We start from the raw sequence: 19824 nt of genomic DNA, 5'->3' as shown, positions 1-19824 counted from the left end.
GCAGCACTTCATATGAAACTTTTATAGCCGCTTGAACACAATTAGCTTATCATTTAGAACGAAGAAGTTTCACATTTAAATTCAATTATGGCACGATTCGCAAATCATCATAGTGAAATCCTAGAATATTAAAAGAGCACGCCATTAAAATCTGTTACATATCAAAATGTTAGACCCCCAGGATCATCCTAATATTAGATTAATAAATAAACAGTTGTTAAAAGTAGAGAATTCACACAACTAGACCCATTAAAATTTGATACAACATCCCACTCTAAACAGATTTACAATACGAGCGAGCTGAATAAGAATACATAGCTGGGAATTGGTGACTGTTCATCAAATGGAGAACGATTACTACAAGTACCGGTACTGCCTAAAATATAGCTATTATAACTTACACCAAGTCATAAAAAGCTGCAAAAATTTTCCTCCTAAAACTCTCATTTTAAACATTCCTGTATTGCAACTTTGCAAGTGCTAATATTCAGCTGTCTAAAAATTGTGACCAGCCAGTAAGATGCTGGTGCAGTCAGTGTCGTGCATATGCAGATAATATGCTGGACAGCTTCCAGTGCTGCACCACAGCCCCTACATAGAGTTTTCTGAGTACCTGTCAGCCGTCAGTATTTGTATGCCTTGAGTGGAATCAACCCCAAACCCAAGCGGAGGAATTGGGGTTTTGTAGCCAACTGAAATGGACAAGATAAGTAAGGTGGCAGCCATAGAGGCTGATACAGGTCATTAAATGGTATACATGGGCTCTAGAGCAAATTGCCTCTAAGTCATCATGGGTAGATAATGGCCTTGCCTGCTTCAAAAGGATTCTTGCTAACTATTTCAGAGGAAGGGACAGTTGCATCAAGTCCTTGACTGCAAGCTCCGTGATCGAATCCAAGTAAAATGTGTGTAGATCCGATTCCTTGTCCTGAATAATACTCCATTTATTTATTTTATTTATACAGTTTTATATAGCGCAAACTTGACCGGTGAGGGTGGCAGAGTGCTTTAGAGGTGGGCACAGTAAGATGCAAGTAGGAGACAAGAGAACAGTTGCAGATACAAGAGAGGTGCAATCAGAGAACTTTAACAAGTTGAGAAACTAAATCTCCATAGGAAATCATCAATATAGTAAAGCTGTTTAAGTGAGCCACATTCACCGCTTTCAATATTTGCACAGAAGGAAAGGAATTGTGCATAACTAATGTAATTGTGCCATGTCAGGTTGCACTCTTGACAAATTGGGTCTGCGCCGTGCACTGTAGTAAATGGAAAAGGCCTCTTTAAGAACGAGACTGTGCAGGATGCAGCCAGGAAAATAATCGATCTTTGTAGACAAATGATCCATATGTCAAAGTAGGCATCCGTTTCCTTTCAATGACTTTACAAGTTACAGAAAGGCCTGGCCCGAAAGGAAGCTGTGAAGGAGCTGGAAGGCAAAAGTAAAAGAATTCTCCACTGATGTCAATAATTCGACCAGTGAGACTTGGTAGCCACAGTTGTTCAGCCAAACCCCTAAGTATTTTATTGAGTCAACTCTTTCAATTTGTGTGTGCGATCATTTAATAAGCAAGCACCATACTTGATTTTCTTTTTACCAAATCCAGGAGTTTAGTCTTTTACGAATTAATACACAGCTGATTGGCTTCGCAATAGTCCACATACAGAAATCGTTGTAGACCTATTTCAGTTTGGTGTTAGTTGCATACTGTAAAAGATGTAGGCTACTCCTGTTAAATTTGAGTGGAAATCCCTTACCTGAGCGCAAAAGAACTTTCAAATCTGCCAGGCCTCAGTTTTTGTGGCTCTTCGCCAAAGTGGCCCACTTTCTGCATACTCGCACCTTTACCCATGTGTTTGAGTTAAGACTTATGATGGCCATTAGAAAGGATATGGGGATGCCCCAGGCTACTAATTTTTCCCTCAGCCATCCTCTGTCGACATTATCAAAGGCTGTTGCAAAATCCATAAATGCACAAAATAAAGACCTTTCCCCTTCTTAGGTCTCGCCTGAGCCAGAGCACATGCGCCGCCCTGCGAGGCTTTTAGTAAGGGCTTTAGACTGGAAACACACGCTCATGGGTGTGCTTTTTTTTTAATCTCCCGCTACTGGCCTTTGCGTGTGTCTTTCTAAGAAAGACAGCACACAATTTGCCCAAGGCAGGTGCATGACCCACTTCTCTGTCCCCTGGCCTAGGGTGCTCGGAAGCGAGCAGCAGCGCGGCCGGGTGCCAGCTGCAAACCTCGCATCCCTGGCAGTGCGAGCGCACCACCCGTGTTTTTTAGCCCCTTTTGTGGCTAAGAGGGAACGGCGCTCCTGGTGGGCACGTCCCTCATCTTTAGGAGACATGTCTGTGCTTAGGGAGTGGCCACATTTGCTTTGCTTTCTCTTGTAAATAGGGGTTCCCTTGTTTGTATACCGTAAGTTATCCCGTGGAGCTAGGAGAAAGTGTCCACCCTCATGACACCCCCTTTGCTGAACACGTACAGTCCTGCATCACGGGTATCCGACCCTCAGTGTAAGCCAATTCTATATAAGAAAAATACAAGCATGGTTGCTTTAATAACATCAAATCACACTGTACTTTTCAGTAACTTTTGCCGTGTCCACCTACCGTTGTTATTGTAATTTAACGCATGTGTAGCACTGGTTTTTGTGGCAATACCATATTACGAATGTTTTTCAAAATCTTTTAGACTGAGCAGAAGAATGACACCCGTGTTTTAAAAACAGAATGGTTTGTAGGTGACGATGGGGTGCTATGCTGGAACACATGAAACCTACCTTGTACATAACCTTCGGGTCGCCGCCAGAATAGCCGCTGTGCGGAAGTATTCACTGTGGTACATTACTCAGACAACCTGCTGATGTCAGGTGATGCTTCAGCAGTGTGAAACACGCATGAGTCAGGTCGCTCTGTTTCTGTGTACAACCTGCGTGAAATGTCTCTGTTTTGTAGTCAGAAAAACACTTCTCAACAACGTAAATACAGGCCTGCTGTGCAGATTGCGACTCTTCAGGCCAAGTACAAATTACTTTGTCTGTCCTCCAAATGAGTCCACTGTGCTGTGGAAGTACAATAGCTGGGGGGACGAGTGTCTGTAGGAGATATGTATATAGATAATGGAGCACAGATTCAGTTCCTAGCAGACCTGGTTTCGACTTTATTTCCTCGAATAAACAGCGCAGGCAAGCTTTAAGTAACATTTGCAACAACCATCCCACCCATGGACTGTTTCACGGCATCTACCCCTCTCCATTAATACGAGGTTTAACATTGAAGAAGTTGTCAATCGATAAGGATTTATAAAGTGTGGCAAATCAGGGAATTGGAATTTTTGTATCCTGGCCCTGCTCCTCCTCAGGCAACTGTGTGATCTTCCTCACTCCCTATGAGGCCCTGCTTCTTCTCACACAACCATGTGATCTTCCTCACTCCCTTGAAAGCCAAACTCATCCTCAGACAACTGTGTGATCTTCCTCACTCCCTGTGAGCCCCAGCTCCTCCTCACACAGCCATGTGCTCTTCCTTACAAAACAACTGTGCAATGTGTCTCATATGTATGTACCTTGAACGCTGCAAGAACAAGCATTTACAATACAATTGATCTTACAATTTTGAAACTTTGACCCATTGGTATTATAAATAACAATGCCTTTTATAATTGCCATTTTTTTAAACACATAAATAAAAGGCATTGTCATTTACAATGGCAATAGCTCAAAATCTTGCAATTGCGAGACCTATTGCATTGCAAATGCTTGTTAATAGTTCTGCTGCTGTGTGCTTAACTTACCCTTGCCCTACATGAGGTAGATGTGGAGAACAGTGCGGGAGTAGTGACTCTGCGCTGAGTGTATGTGTGCCTGGGATGGGTACATTACAGGGATAGATCAGTATTGTGTAATACATGTGATGAGTGTATTTGTTCCTGTGGAAATACATTACATGAGAGATGTACAGTGCATGTGCAGTAGAAGCATGTGCTCAGTGTATGTGTGCATGCTAGAAGCACAATACATGAAGGGTGAAGTGTTGTGCAGCGCACACATGGTGTGTGCTGGCACAGTGTGTGTTTGCAAATAGTTCACCCTGGTACAATACAGAAAACCTACTGCACTGAATAGTGTGCACAGATTGAAAGTGTGTGCTGAGTGTATGTGTGTCTGTAGTGGCAAAATCAATGGAGGCCACAGTATTGGAGAGTATGTGTGCTGTGAAAGTACACTGATTGCAAGTGTGGCTGCAATGCTTTTGCACGTAACCTGGGAGGGAACTCTAGTAACAATTTGTGGACCTGTACCTTCATTAAAGAATGTCAGTGCTGTTGCATTTGACTTGAGCGGGACACCTAGTAATGACAAGCGCGACTCAAGCTTCAAGAAAGCATTTTAATGTTTTGCATTGGATTCAAGAGTAAGCGCTAATAACGTACTGAGGAACAGCAGCAATCAACAAACAGCTTCCTAACAATATACAGGAAGACACTTAACCAGTCACTTCTAGTCACTATGTGTACTAGGTTGGCTTCACAGGTGTTCCCTACAGTACATATATATTATGCACAGCACGTTGTCCTATTTCTTGGCACATAAATATTATGCGGAACTCCAGGAGGGTGAAAGAGCATTTTATTTGCAATATGAAAAAATACTGTTTTTTGTTGAGCAAGAGGTTGTAGCGTAACCTAATGAGTTTGGAGAGTTGCTTTTGTAGACCGAATGACTTCTAACGTTGCATCCCGAAGCAATGATTATGTGGAGCAGGTTAGAAATAAGAGATGGTATGATCTGGCATACTGCGGCTTGGGAAGGGTATTTATTTCAACGTAGCCAGTAGATTTATATGTTTATCAAATACAACACCACAGCTGCAAAGAAGATGAATAAGAACATGAAATTCGGGCAAGCATACTGTAAGGATGTTGAAGATCAGTGTGTCAATGTTTGGCTTTAAGGAACTATTTTGCATTCATACCAGTGGCAACAGAGAAGACATGAGGAGAAATCTGAAATGCAAAAGGTACAAATATTTGACACTTATCTTGTAACATTAAAAGATCAAATATTAGTCCTTGACCAATTAAATGGAGACCGAATTGAGGGAAAAATCTTTACTGCTCAGCCTATGGACGTCAAACACATTATATTCCATTTTGCTTTGCTTTGCTTCTCCTCGGACTATGTGCTCCTTCAGTGGGTCTGATTTTTAAGACTGGTCCCACGACTCAGCCATCCAGCGACTGTTACAGATCAGTCAATGGTCTCAATCTAAGGCCTTTTACATTACATAAACAATGTCCTCTTCCAATTTTGCCATTGTCCTCGAGCACAGTAGTCATCCTGTCTCCTATCAAGATAATCACGACACAGCCTTTTACTTCTGGGCCACTCAAGAACTCCAATGCTACCAGAACAGCATGACCGGCAAACAAATTCATTACCTTGTTTCTTGTCATGTGTTTGAACGAAGAAGGAAGAGAACAAAGAAACAATAGCTTGAAGTTGTTTGCCAGATGAGCTCCTGACCCTCTAGTTGCCCTTGACATAATTCACAGTAGTATTACTAGGAGTGGAGAGCTTGTATAGGATATACCAATCCAAGTGAGGCTTGGTCAGAAAAGCAAGGCAGAGGATTACATCCTATGAATGCAAAGCACCGACAGCACAAATGCAGGGGATTCATATGTATTTTTTTGCTGGGGGGATATTTGATGAAGAGCAAACCCATCTCTAAGGAAGGGACAACATTTTTAATGCAGATAGAGGAATATAGGAGTGTTGTATTCGTGGGAACCAGTTGCAATACGATTACAGAAACTAGGATAGGATGTGATGACGAAAGGAAAGGTAAACCGTGGCAGTATATTGAGTCTATGTGATTATTGTAAACTATTTTTAACATTACATTTTGTTATATTCTATTAGTCCTTTTTGACAGTCTGAGGCACAGGAAGTTCAACTGATTTGCCCAGAATCAAACAATGTCTGTTGTCCAGGCTTCATATCAGCTGGGCTAAATCTAGGGAAAGTACATGGAACTGCTAAATACATTTATATAATTTCGAGTCAAGATGGTGACCATTTGGAGAACGAGTTAGTTGAATCCCCTCAAAATAAAGGTAATGTGTAAGCTACTTCTTTTGGGAGACTTGATCTTAAAGGAAGCATCCCAGTCATGGCCGGACTGGCTGTAGCAGGCACTGGGCATTTTCCCCCATTGGGCCGGAAGGGGGGCGACCGGTTTTGGACCGATGCGGGCCATTTTTGATACTCGGCCGGTTTAAAATCTGCACCTTGTACAAAGCGCAGCAGCAAGGTTCCCGCCTGCAACAATGCCGGGGAAGTGTATTTCTGTGGAACAGAACTAGCATATAACCAACATAAAAGCAGCTTTATAACAGCATCAAAGAGTTATGATAGGGAAAAAGACAGAAGAACCATTGTATCGGCCCCTGCGACCGAAATAAAAGCATGGCAGTGTTTATAATCTTCTCCCAGTGGAAATAAGTGAATAGAGACAATTAGCAAAAGTTATGTGAAAACTAAGAAAAGGTATTTGGTCTCTGCTCTCAAACGTAACAGACAAACCCCAATGGAATGCCACCACTGCACACACCCAATTAGAGTCTTTTAACCCCTCTCCTGCGGGGCTAAATTCCCTGCTGTGCTGGGGGTCGGGGGGCGCGCGCAGCGCCCCGTTGCTCATGACGAGCTTGGCTCGTCATGCAGCACGGTGGCGCTGTGCTCATGATGAGCTGAGCTCGTCACGACCACGCCCGTTTCAATGGAACGCCCAGCACAGCAGGGGAATTATCCCCGTGTGGGCGAGGCGCAACGGTCATGACGAGCTCGTCATGAGCACAGCGCGACCGTGCCTCATGATGAACTGAGCTTGTCATGAGCACGCAACGGGTTAATGATGAGCATTATAACGTTCACGAAAATGACTGGGCAATGTCGGAATAAGACTACATATTAAACCATTGTTACTGGTAAGTAACTTTTTACCGATGTATAGTTTAACGTTACTTTTTTTATTGCATTTCAGGATGGCTGATGAGTGTGCCTGACTTTTGATTTTGATTAAAGATGTTGAAACTTTTCAAAAATATGACTAAAATGTGTACTAGTAGAAAATGTAACATTCATAAATTTAAAATGAAATGGAAATTGATCCTTTGCAGGTGCCTTTGAAATGGGTAGACACAAAAGTTTGTGTTTGGATAAGGTGGAGATGAAATAAATGAGAAAGGCAAAATAGACCCAAAAAAGCGATGCAAAGGGGGACACTCTATATTATTGTAACTAGACTCACATGTTTGGCAGGGCCTTTCTTCATGCTGGTGCACACTGGGGGATGCTGCTTGACCTGAGAAAGTAAACCTCCAGGTTGGGTTACTGTAGGTTGCTTATTTTGAACCATCACTGATTTTCATATGGAAAATGTTTGAAGAATTTGCATTTGACAGAGAGAGTTCTGCCTTTCCACCCATCACTTTTCTACTAAATAAGTCACACTAATTGGCTCGTATATCACGAGGCATGCTCTGCTGTGTGATTCATGCTGAACCTTACAGGTTAGCCCAATAACTGGGTGGGGGGGACGGGGAGGGGCATGGGTGTGTGTGTGTGTGTGTATGTATGTATGTATGTGTGTGTGTGTGTGTGTGTGTGTGTTGGCGTGTGTGTGTGCCAGCAAAGTCTTCACGCATTAACAACCACAGGCGACACCCGTAGTCCTAGTAGAGACCTGGGTAAATGTAATAACATGCGACAAAGTCTCAATGGGAATCAATGAGGGGATGAGATTCAAGGAGTAATTTAATTACAATGCAAACATTAAATAGTGACAAATAGTCCCAGGAACATGTTAAATGCAATTTTATTGTCGGCAAAGATGTACAAATTGAACTTCATAAATCAAAATTCAGCATCAGCCATGCTTTTAAAGTTGTGTACTAAGTGAAAAGGTGAACACTTTGTGCTTGTGGAGACATTTTTTAAACTGCGCAAGTGAAGCAAGTAAAACAAATATAAAGAAATGCTGCAGCATATTGGTAAAGATTTCAGAACAAAGTTATTCATGAGTCAATGTATTTATGGAGGGATTTGTAGAATCACGTCTTAATTCAAAAGTCCAAATTTAGCTCGTGCAAGTTGACTGCGTTTCGACCTTCATGACTGGAGGTCATCATCAGGACATTGATAAGCCAACTTAGCGTGATGGCTGCCTGAAGGGTTTCGTGGGTATGTGGCAGGATTCTGCTAGAGATTGAGAATCCACAAGTTGGTGCCACAATTACCAGCGTGTCCCACACCTGATTCAGTCTGGACACACCGGCCAATACAATGCTACAGTTGTGCTTTGGGGTAGTTTGCTTTCACCCTGATCTTAGTACCTTGCCTGAATTTGTACATGCTGTCCCGTCCTTAGCCTACATGTTGATGAGCTTTGTGAACGATAGACCTGTTGCCTTCGCCCACATTTATTGCCTGTACTCTGGGGACCTGACGTAGGACCCCTGAGCCCACCTCTAGTTCCTGGATACTTCCATCTTCCTGGGGAATTCCCTTTCCAGCCCACCTCGTGACTTGTAACCTTTTGGAATTGTCCTGTTGCAGATGACTGTGCCCTTGTGGACGAAAGCCAGCGATTGGAGTCCCGGCATGTGGATTCTCAATCTCTCGCAGAATCTCCCCATGTACCCATAAAAACCTCCAGGTAACTATCACCCTATGTTCTGATGAAGATTTGTATTTTTTTCACTTGCTTCACTTGTGGCGTTTTACATTTTTCAAAAACAAAAGTTGATGGACAGAATGCAGAACAATGTCATACATTCACCCCAGTACAGAGATCTGGGCCGAAATCCATCGTTTTTTTGCTCACCATGCCATTCCAGTTTGAACCCAGCCATATGCAAATCAGTCTTGACCCTGTGCCCCATGGGAACAGTCCAGCCCGAACTGCCAAGCCAGGACCTCCCTGGACTGGAAACAAGCATCCAAAGACCGGTTTCGGCCTTTCAGCCCTCATCATCCTGGATAGCTTGATTCCAGTGGCATGGAGAGTACGAGACTCATGTCTGTGCATACCCGTCCCACTAGGGGTGATAATGCAAAAACAACAGTTGATGGACAGAATTCAGAACAATGTCATACATTCACCCCAGTACAGAGATCTGGGCCTAAATCCATCATTTGTTTGCTCACCATGCCATTCAGTTTGAACCCAGCCATATGCAAATCAGTCTTGACCCTGTACATTTTTCTTCACAAGCGCAAAGTGTTCACTTTTCATTTAGTACACAACTTTAAAAGCATGGTTGATGCTGCATTTTGATTTGTGAAGTTCAATTTGTATGTCTTTTCTGACAATTTAATTGCATTTAATCATGTTCCTGGGACTGTTTGCCATTATTCAATGTTTGCATTGTAATTAATTTCCACCTTGAATCTCATCCCCTCATTGATTCCCTTTGAGACTATGTGGCAAAGTCTACACACATGTCTGCAACTTCATCATTTGGAAGTGTTTGTTTTGGCTCCTGCCGTGAGAACTTTCAGCTGGGTTTCACTGCCAGAACAGGAACCTCCAGCACGCTGCTGAATAATCGGATATCTAGCATCTCCACATTTCCATTCCTTATGATGTACAGCTTGGGTTCTGCTGGATTGCAATGTGAGGGTCTGCAAAGTCTGCGAAGTTGTCAACCTGCATCTCAGGAAACACACCACATTCCCAGGATTTCTGGCTACGGTAACAACATTAATCCCCTTGTTCAAGATCGTTTGCTGTCTCTTGGCTCCTTTTGTGACTCAGGGGCCCATTACTATGTCATCCGGAAACTCTTCAGACTGAATCGATTTCGGAATCGTTTCTGACCGAATTGGGTTCTGCGAGTCCGAGTCAACGATTACAATGCTTCCGGGCATCGTTCGGTTGGACTCCCATTGACTTCAATGGGAGCCTGTGTTTCGAACGAGAACACAGGCTCCTATTGACAAAAGGGGTGTTTGGAGAAATTCTTGCACCCTGTGGCGGGCTGCCCATGATGTGCCACACTGTGCATGGCCCCCAAAGTCCAATTCCGACAGCCTATCCGTGTCTGGACAACCAAATCGGAAAGGCTGTCCGAATCTGACATCCTAATTGCTCAGCCGGAAATACAGACCGTAGACCACTACGTTTCGGCTCTGACCAGCTCGGTTTTTCCAAATGCCTTTCGAAACTGAGTCGGACAGTCCGAACGCTTTCCAGCCATCGTAATCGGTCATTTGGAAAAGTGTCCAAGTCATTCGGAAAGGCGGGTTCCGAATTGGATTCGGATGAATAGAATGCCATTCAGAGCCTTTCCAAACGACATCGTATTCGACCCCTTAGTCTGGAGAGAGCTGTAAATTCTTTTATATGGGTACTGGTGTTGAAGTCCAAGAGGTCCACCTAGAACATTTATAAGATCCATCTGGTCGACAATGAACAATCCTTCCACTCTCGAGATTGGCTCAGCCGTAAATTGCACACTAATCCAGATGAAACCTGTAGTACAGGACAGGCAGTTTAGAAACTGAGATGATTAAGTGAAGTATTAGATTATTATGTCCCGAATATTTCATAGTCATTTAGCTGAAACTCACAACTTCAGGAGAATCGGACCCTCTTTCAATCACAGGTCTTTGTGGTTGCCTTAGCTGTGAAAGTTACACATATCACAAATGTTTCCTGCCTTTACAACTGTTTACAATAACCAGATGCATTGCTGCTGGTAAACTGAAGACCTATGTTATATAGCTCCCTGGAAACACTCCAAAATATACAATTATAGATGGGTAAAAATGAATTATGGGGATGTTTTTCACTGGGTGTTTCTGCTTGACATTAAACAACTCGAGCTTCACTCTCATTGTCTATGTAGGATGTCATTCAGAATCCAGAGGTGAAAACCATTCCCATAAATCCACTTTTACCCATTATATCTCCCCCCTGCTTTCAACTGCTCTGCAGGGTAAGAGTAGTAATGGGGGAGCCATACTTAACACATCCTCTCCTCCCTGTCCCAAATAAAAATAAACCTTACCTGCTATCCCTAATTAACCCATATACCTTCCCGGCCTTCCTTCCCCTGCAGCTGTGCTTTCTGCTTTTATTCAAAGCAGAACTGTGCTGACAGACTCTCAGAGGGCTCTCGCACCTGGCCTGGAAGGACTTTATGACATCACAACAGTGGGTTACCAGTTTTGTTATCAACATTTGCTATTTCATAGCAGCGGGTTATGACATTTAGAAACTGAAATAAACAGTGGAGGGTCTATGAGAGCCGTCCATAACTGTAAATGTTAGAGGCATTCTGTCACAACCACAAGGAGTATGTGCTGGTGCTTATTATCTTCAATGTCGCCTCATAGGAATTTTCCACCGCTTAGTTCCCCGAACGGTATGAAGATGGAGTGGGCAGTGAAACAGTACACGAACATTCAGCTGTAAATTAGTAGCCTTTGAATTTAGATCTCACCCATAAAGCTTTAGGAATCGCAGGAAAGGGTTGCTGCTTCCCTTTGGAGAAAGCCACCAATTCTAACTGATTATTACAAGAAATTATACATTTCTTCACACACAACCAGATCTGGCAATGTCTAGCCTACCATTGACACACAGCTCCAACAAAAAAAATAACATAGTCTCGTGGCCTGATTCACAAAGGGCCTCTGCACTTGTGACGACGCCCCACAGTCTTGGTAGAGTGGCACTCGTGGCCGAATCGCCGCAATGAGAACTCTCATTACAGAGATTCTACTACGAGTGCGGAGACTCCCTCGCGACTATGGTCTCCGATACGAGTGGGAATCCCTTTGTGAATCATACCCTCAGCGTGTACTTTGGAGTTTGCCAGTTCTATTTAATCGCTATGTCTATCACAAGCCCTTTTCAAGTCCTAAATATAGTATGTGTTTAAAGATATTTAAACGTTATTTACATTTTGGTCCTGCTCTCTCCTTTCCCAGGTTATGTACGGGCTTCTGGTTTCTTGCTTAGTACTACGATCTGTTTACATTGTTACATGGTGAGTAGGAATCTAGATTTATTATGGTATGGGATTGAATTATTTGTTGACATTCATTTTTATTGGTTATATTTCTAAATGCATCCATTGCAAATAAAAACACTTAATTGTACATAATGGAATGCAAGGATTGTATCATTATCATCTTACTTAATAATCTTTATTTGTATCCACAGGGTGTACCCATGGCTTAGAGGTCTCGCTTATACATCATTAGGATTATTTTTATTAGGGTTTATACTATGGAACATAGACAACATTTTCTGTGAGACATGGAGGTAAGTTTTACAATACCTTTTTATACCATTCCTTGTGTTTGTCAGAATATGCTTTTGATTTTCCATCACTTCTCATTTGATAGATGCTAGCATCCATTGAGTTGAATTGTTTCTAGAAAATATCTGTAGCTGTACAAAATGGATTGAGAATGTCTTTTCCCTCCATAAGGCCCTATAAATGTCACCACACTCCACCACTAGTCCCCTGCCAGGATAAGAACCCCCCCTTTCGCAACCGAGACACCGGGATTGCCGTGATCAAGACTTCCTCGGTCTCTATTCACCCTCATTCCACGAAGTACCCACCAGACTGAACAGATATCCCACTTTCAGCTTCTACTAACTAGTGTTTTAATCACAACCTTACAGAGTTAAGTTTGTAACATTTCGGGACGGCCCGTCAGCAGGGGAGGGAGGGAGGGAGTTTGCAAAAATGTATATTACTGGCTACATCTTGATCCAGGAGAATAGTACAATTGTTGTGATAGCAGGATGGGAAGAGATGCCATATCAGGGCGTAAGCTGATCAGCCGGGTCCCAAATGAGACAAGATTATAACGGTGGTACAAGGTTAAGATGTGGACTGGTATACTGTGCCATTTTAGGGGCATATGTATCAAGCCCTTTTCCCGTTCGCAAACAGGCCGATTCTCAGAAGTGGTCTGTTTGCGAACGGGAAAAGGCCTTTTGGGATGTGTCATCCCAAAAGGGCATTGCAAATTAGAGAATCACACAATTTGCGTTTCTTTATTTTGCGATTGCATTTAAGGAATTGCAAATTGCGATTCTTTAAATGTGATGTAGAAAGCATCTAAGTTGTGCGAATTTGGCATAAGAAATCGCAAAGGTAATTTGCGAATTCTTTGAAAGAAGCACTGTTTTGCTTTTTTCAAAGTGCCATGTGCCCCACTTGTGCACACATGCTCATTTCAGGGTGCATCAGGGTGTCCTTATGACAGCCTTGCACCCTTGAAATTGCATTCGCAATGTGAGAGTACCTAAAGGGTACTCGCAAATCGCGAATGTCTTCCCATTCACTCTTATGGGCCTACAGGCCCATAGGAATAAATGGGAAGCCATTCCTTAATTGCGACTCACAATTTGTGAGTCGCAATTGAGGAATACCAACAAATCGCAAAGTATTTGCAAATTTTTTATGACATCTCGTTTTGTGATTCTCAAATAGCGATTCTCAAAAAATTGCTATTTGAGAATCGCAAATGCAATATTTGATACATATGCGCCTTAGTCCAGATCCTAGATGCATATATTGAGAATGTTTGCCCCGTGAATTTTCCTTTCATTCATTTTTTAAATTTAAAATCTGGGCATATTGTCACTGCTTGTGTTGTGCTGGACTCCAAGATGGTAGATGTTTCTGTAGTGTTGACTGGTGCACAGTTTGTTTGTACCCTGTAGGTTATGCATCAGGTCTGGAGGATGATGCAGTCCTAGTGAGGCATCCAGTGCATGTCCCTCTGTATGGAAGGGATGTACTCTAATTTCTAGAGTCATTTTAAGTCAGTTGGACGCAGAATGGACCTCCTTTGGAGGAGATCAATATGGAGTATGGGATGCTGGCAATTTCGATGTTGCCACCATCCCACTAGAAGAGCACTGGGCCTTGAAGCATGGTTACGGAGTCAGATTCCTTGAGGAAAGGGTTTATGCTGCCTAGCACTGTGAGTTGATAAGAGTATTGACCTTTTTCTTTGCGTTGTGTGCTTTGTAGTAGAGCTCACAGTAGTAGAGCTCAGTCAACAGTGATTCCAAATGGCTTTGTTCTGCTTCAGGTTGGAAACTCTGCATTTTTACTGTTGTTTTTAATAAACAATTGATGTTGGTCAGGTTTAGTTTGAAGTGTGCATTTAACACCCAGGATTAGAGATTGTTCAAGCACTCCATAAGTCGGTGGATGTCTTTGATTGTGGTATTTTTCAGATGAAACAATGTAACATTTGCAGATTGGCCTATTTTGATGTCATGGTTCATAGTGCATTTGCTATATATTCCATGCAAGTTCATAGGATGTTCATATGGGATTGATGGTCGGCTGTGTTGAATGTTGCTTAAAGGCCGTTCAAGACTAGGATGTAAGGGTAGCACTTGTTGGGTAAGTTGTACCTTTGGGGCTGCAACAACAAATGATGGACTAAATTTTGAATATATCAAACAGTCACCCCCATTCAAAAGATCTGGGTTAAACTCATCATACGTTTGCTCACCACACCAACCCAGTTTGGACCGAGCCTTCTGCAAATCAGTCCTCAACCTGCTTTTCATGGGAACAGTCCAGCCCGAACTGACAAGCTGGGTCCTCCCTGGAACGGAAACAATTATACTGGGAGCGGTTTCGGGGTTTCACCCCTCATCTGCTACGCTAGCTTGAATCCAGTGGCACCGCGAGCAAGGGCATACCCATCCCACTTAGGGTGAAAAGTGCTGCGGCAACAAATGATGGACGGAATGTTGAATTAATCAAACTTTCACAGCCAGTCAAGAGATTTGGGTTGATATCCATCATTCTTTTGCTCACTACGCCCTCCAAGTTTGGCCCTGCCATATGCAAATCAGTCTTGACCCTGCTCTCGTGGGAACAGTTCAGCCGGAACTGCCAAGACAGGTCCTCCCTTAACCGAAAACGAGCATCCTGGGACCAGTTTTGGTGTTTCATCCCTCATCAACCCTTGAGGCTGCAATGTTATAAAGCTGTATGATGGTATCCTTGCCAGAGATGATTATTGTTGACTTGGTCCCACAGTTCAATGAAAACCTCTTTCTTGATTGATAGTTTTCAAAATAATCAAGGACAATGTCTGCCTTCTTTCCAGAAATGCTGGATAATTTTTTTTCACATTGATCGAACACGTCGTAAGAAATCTGTAATTATCGGGAAGGGGATAAGGTTTTTAAAGTAGGATCACTTCATTAGTGGATGGTATGATTTCATCTTCGTATCTTGTAGGATATATAGAACAAAGGATATCTATGTAGTCTAGGATTTGGAGTACTTTGAAGTTGTTCCACATAGAAATATAACAGGCCTAAAACAAGTAGGTTAAAAGGACTAAAAGGTATGAAGAAAAAGGTCACAAAATGAAGATAGTCTGGTATAGGGACTGAAAAGCAGTAGAAAAATAGTATTTACTCAAAGGAAAGCACTGGAAAAAGTGTTGACTTTATCCTTTGGAAAATCAAAAAATGTGAACAAATGAGTGTCTCCCACCGTAATGGGAGTCATGAGGAACTTGGCACCCTCTGCGATTAACCTGTGAGTCCGTGTTTGAATACATGGTGGAGATTAGTCCCCTAAAAATGTTTTCCTTCTATCTCAATAACTTTTCTTGGAAAAGTATCTTTAGTAAAGCAAAACTGAATGCTGTGCCAGCAGATCCACCATAAGGTTGGATGCAATGACCTGCTGGTCCCTTCCATGTCGAAATTGCTAAGACTTAAGTTGGCAGGAATTGGGGTGGCACGCAAGAAATCACAGAAGGTTAAAACATTGAAAGATATAACAATAATGGTTGAAATTCTCAAGGTCATTAGTACTTGCTGTATTTCACTACTTATTTAAAGGTAGAGAATCAAAGACACTAATACACTGTAGCAGTAACATTTAGTAAAATCTTTGGAATTCTGAACTGGTTTTTTTTGGTGTTTTTTTTTAAAAGTCTTTTTATTGAACAAACCAGCTCCGCAACAGTACACATAAGGTAGCAGCAGAAAATCATTGGCAAGCATTGACACAATCAACCATAGGCATATCAAGAAAATCAGCCCACCCGCTACGGCCATTCCTCCCACTGCAATTCTGAACTGTTTTAAACGTATATTTGCCTTTGAAGAAAAAAGAAAATCATCGAACAACACAATGCAATGGAGCCTCTAAAGCTCTAGATCTAACTGCGTGACCTAATGTAATGTATTCATTACTTCAAAAATGTAATTGTCTTCCCACAGAGCAAATGTTGAAGCTTCAATGCATATAGTGAACCAACTCCAGCTGGAATCACCCCTGCAAACTGTTCACTCCGTACACCCTGTCCACTGAGCACACAATCTCAATGTTGATTAGGACAAAATCTGTCCATCTTAAAAAAATTAGACTGACTATCTAGGTTTTTTATTGAAAAGATGCTTTGAGGTGGTGAACAGACCTTGATCAATACCATGAAGACAAGGGAGTTTGATGCAAGCCTGATAAAGCTGGTCCGCTTACTACTTCTGGGTACAGCGCCTTGCGCCCAATATGGTCTGGATAGAAAATATACAAGGAATTTCAGTATCATTAAAGGAGTTTGCCAAGGCTGTACTTTAGCTTCCTTTGTTTTTAATATTGTCATTAAGGGTCTTGATGCTGCCTTGTCGACCATATAGTGTGATGTTTCAAAATTGGGATTGGACAAAGTGTCAGTTTGACAGTACTGTTTTATGTGCTTGCACAGAAACCTGCAACGAGTTTCTTCTGCCAGGGTTCGAAAGGTACTGCACTGGATCTAAACGCCTTACGGTGAAAAAGTCTGAGATGAGCTGTAGCCTCAGCAAAGAAGCTGAAAGATTTTTCATAAAGGAATTGCTTTGGCTCAAGTGTTGGAGTTTGTCCCACTTGCCAGACATGAATTGAGTAATCAAAAATATTCAGAGATCAAGAAGCAGCCGGCTTGGAGTCCTTGAACTTCAAGTATACAGGCTTTTCCTTTACAGCTGCTTTGACTGTTTATAATGCTAGTTGTCTTGGTGGCTCACTTTATGGGGCGCAACCTTGGGGACAGACAATGTGATGGGAACTGTTTATTTGCTGTTGAAAACTATTTTTTAAATCACTAATGTCACTTCCTTATGCCACACCACTTTGGTCCTTCGTGAAGAATGGTAAACATCGTTTACCACCATGGCACATAACGCATGCCAATTACAAAGCGGTTATTACAATGACCGCGTTGTTACATAGCATGCCATTACAACCCAAGTCGGAACAACAACTTGCTGTAGGGGTCAGCGGTGTTGGATTTAAAATTCAACACCTTCCCTACTTTTACACAGACTTGAGTTGGGATAGTAAATTATACTATTCCAAAATCCAGCGCCCCCCCTATAGCAAGTCGTTGTTACGGCATGCAATGTAACAACTCGGTCGTTGTAAAGACCGCGTTGCAATGGCATGCGTTGAAAAAGCATGCTATCCAACGTGGCATATTCATGAAGAATGGGATATTCGAGCATTTTTCACCATATCAGCTTAGACGCCTAAATATGTGGATATGGATGTGGACTATCCAGATGGGGCCGCTTTCAGCATCTACTTTCTATATAGGGTCGTGGATAACATCCTTGGTTCAAACATAAATTGTTTGGGCTATATCCTAGATCTTCCTTATATTTGGTTCTCCTGTGACACATTGCAGTCTAGGAGCTCGCTTATAGTAGGAGCTAATGCTTTCTTGTGAAACTGCTGGGAATATTAGCTCTTACTAGTTTCTTACTAGTTTCGCTGGCTCTTTATTTATGGGAAACTTGTGCGCTGTTATATTCAACTTTTATGCTATTTTGTTCCTTCTTCCAAAACAAAGGAAATTCCACAAATGTTCAAGAAAATGTTGTAAATGTTAGGCATGTTGTGTTAATTATTTCATTTTAATTGTATTCAAATCTTATATGACTTTCAGTTGTTTTTTATTAATCGTGAAGGATTACGGTAATGATTTTATGTGTTTTTAATACGAATAAACCAAATAAACTTGTAAAGGTGTATAATAACAATGGATAAATAGAGATATTATTTTTTGTGTTGGGCAATACTACAGACTAAGGCACGCCAAGTGTGCTTTCCCTTCCATCACTGTAAAGAACACAGAGATCACATCACATTTCAACAAGCATTCTCTTGATACTATCTTGTACGCCTCAAGTGTATCATGAGGTGTTGGCCAGTTTGCAAATAATTGAAAAGAATAGATTTTTGATTGTTTTGAGTTTGTTACATCCAGCATCTTCCCTTGAGAAAGTACCAAGTGAAATGGCTGAAGCTGGAATTTCTACCCAGTTAGCAATGCAGTCTACAACTGGCTACACGTCCAGGACCAGCCTTACATACTGAAGCATTTGTTAAACTGTGTGAAAGCACAGAGTGCCCTTTACAGTGTATTTATCATATGGGAAAGATTAAAGTGCATGCATGGAATATAGGTGGTAAGACCCAGAAAAAAACCCAAGGCAAATAATTGAACACCCAGTGTGCAGCTAGTCTTCATGGTGGTGACAGAAGACATGTATTCTATGGTAGAAAAAAATTATTTTGTTTTTGTAAAATCTATGCATCTTGTTCTTATTACCTCACTTTATACTTCAAATGTATCTTCTCCTTTTTTCTAACAGAGGACTACGACAGAAGATGCCCCCTGTCCTGGGAGCTGTGACACAGTTTCATGCCTGGTGGCATATACTGACTGGCCTTGGCTCTTACTTGCATATTCTTTTCAGGTACAAATTTGGCATTTCTTAGCCAGCTTTACTACACAACCTCAGTGGAGTCTCTGAACCTCCTTAAATGGGATTCCAAATTAATACTGGTTCTGTATCTGGCGTGTTGTAGGCATCCTTTCCAAATACCGAATTGGTGTCTTACATATATATATTTTGCATACAGTATCTTGTTCCAGATCATTGAAGATTTCCTGCCAAATTAAAGGAGATAGTAATGTGTTCGCCAACAGCAAAGGGCCCAGGGCTCGCCTTGGGACTCCTTCCCTTTTATGAATGTAAAAAAAAGTTTGTTAAAGCATGAGCATTGGTCCAGAGGATCACTGCCAAATCTTAAACTATAAGAAACAAAACACTTTTTGTTTTAAACATAGCCCTATTTCCTTTAAACAAAACAGGCTACATTTAATAAAAACAAAAACGTTTGCTTTTTTTTAAAAGCAAATGGAAATATGGTGGTCTCCATCATTCCTATTAGGGCCTCCAGTTGTAGTGAGTCGCGACTTAATATCATAAGGTAGGTCAAATTGTGCCCCAGGACGATTTGAAATTTTAGGAATAGACCTATTAGATCATAGGTCAGTTTCATAAAATGTTTGACTGGTTGCAATCTGTTACCAGTTGTTTATACATCTGTCTCCACATTTGGGACAAGGCATTTGCTGCTGTTCTTTTGTTGTTTACAACTGAACTGCCTAATTGGAGTAAGTCACTAATTTCTTATCTACTTCATATCCCATTAAAACAAGTTTTGTATGGGACTCTTCCTGTCTGTAGGCAAATATCATTACAGGGTAATGAAAGTGATAGGTAAGCAGACTAGTGAAACTGTACCATAGTGACTTTGTGGTTTTTCATCAATGTGGTTGCAAATTACCAACGGGGAACACATTAAAAACCTTTAAAATGAGGTAATCAAAAGTATGTGATGAAGCTACATCATAAGCACCAAATATTTGTTGTGGTAAGTGTAATCAGTAAAACTAGATCATACTGA

The 19824-nt window shown here is 41.7% G+C and overlaps 1 protein-coding gene across 4 annotated transcripts in view; it reads left to right on the top strand.

The window, feature by feature from the left end:
- Positions 1 to 19824, top strand: part of ACER3 (alkaline ceramidase 3) — a 188465-nt gene that overhangs the window by 156990 nt on the left and 11651 nt on the right. For all 4 annotated transcript variants that reach the window (XM_078658514.1, XM_078658515.1, XM_078658516.1 and 1 more), the window contains exons 7-9: positions 12008 to 12066; positions 12243 to 12344; positions 18723 to 18827. In XM_078658514.1, coding sequence (XP_078514640.1) covers positions 12008 to 12066; positions 12243 to 12344; positions 18723 to 18827 — 266 coding nt within the window. The remainder of the gene's footprint in view (positions 1 to 12007; positions 12067 to 12242; positions 12345 to 18722; positions 18828 to 19824) is intronic.

This window comes from Lissotriton helveticus, chromosome 8 (assembly GCF_964261635.1).
Source record: "Lissotriton helveticus chromosome 8, aLisHel1.1, whole genome shotgun sequence".
NCBI lineage: Eukaryota > Metazoa > Chordata > Amphibia > Caudata > Salamandridae > Lissotriton > Lissotriton helveticus.
The sequence above is the reverse complement of the archived record's forward strand: the minus strand, read 5'-3'. Positions and strand labels throughout refer to the sequence as shown.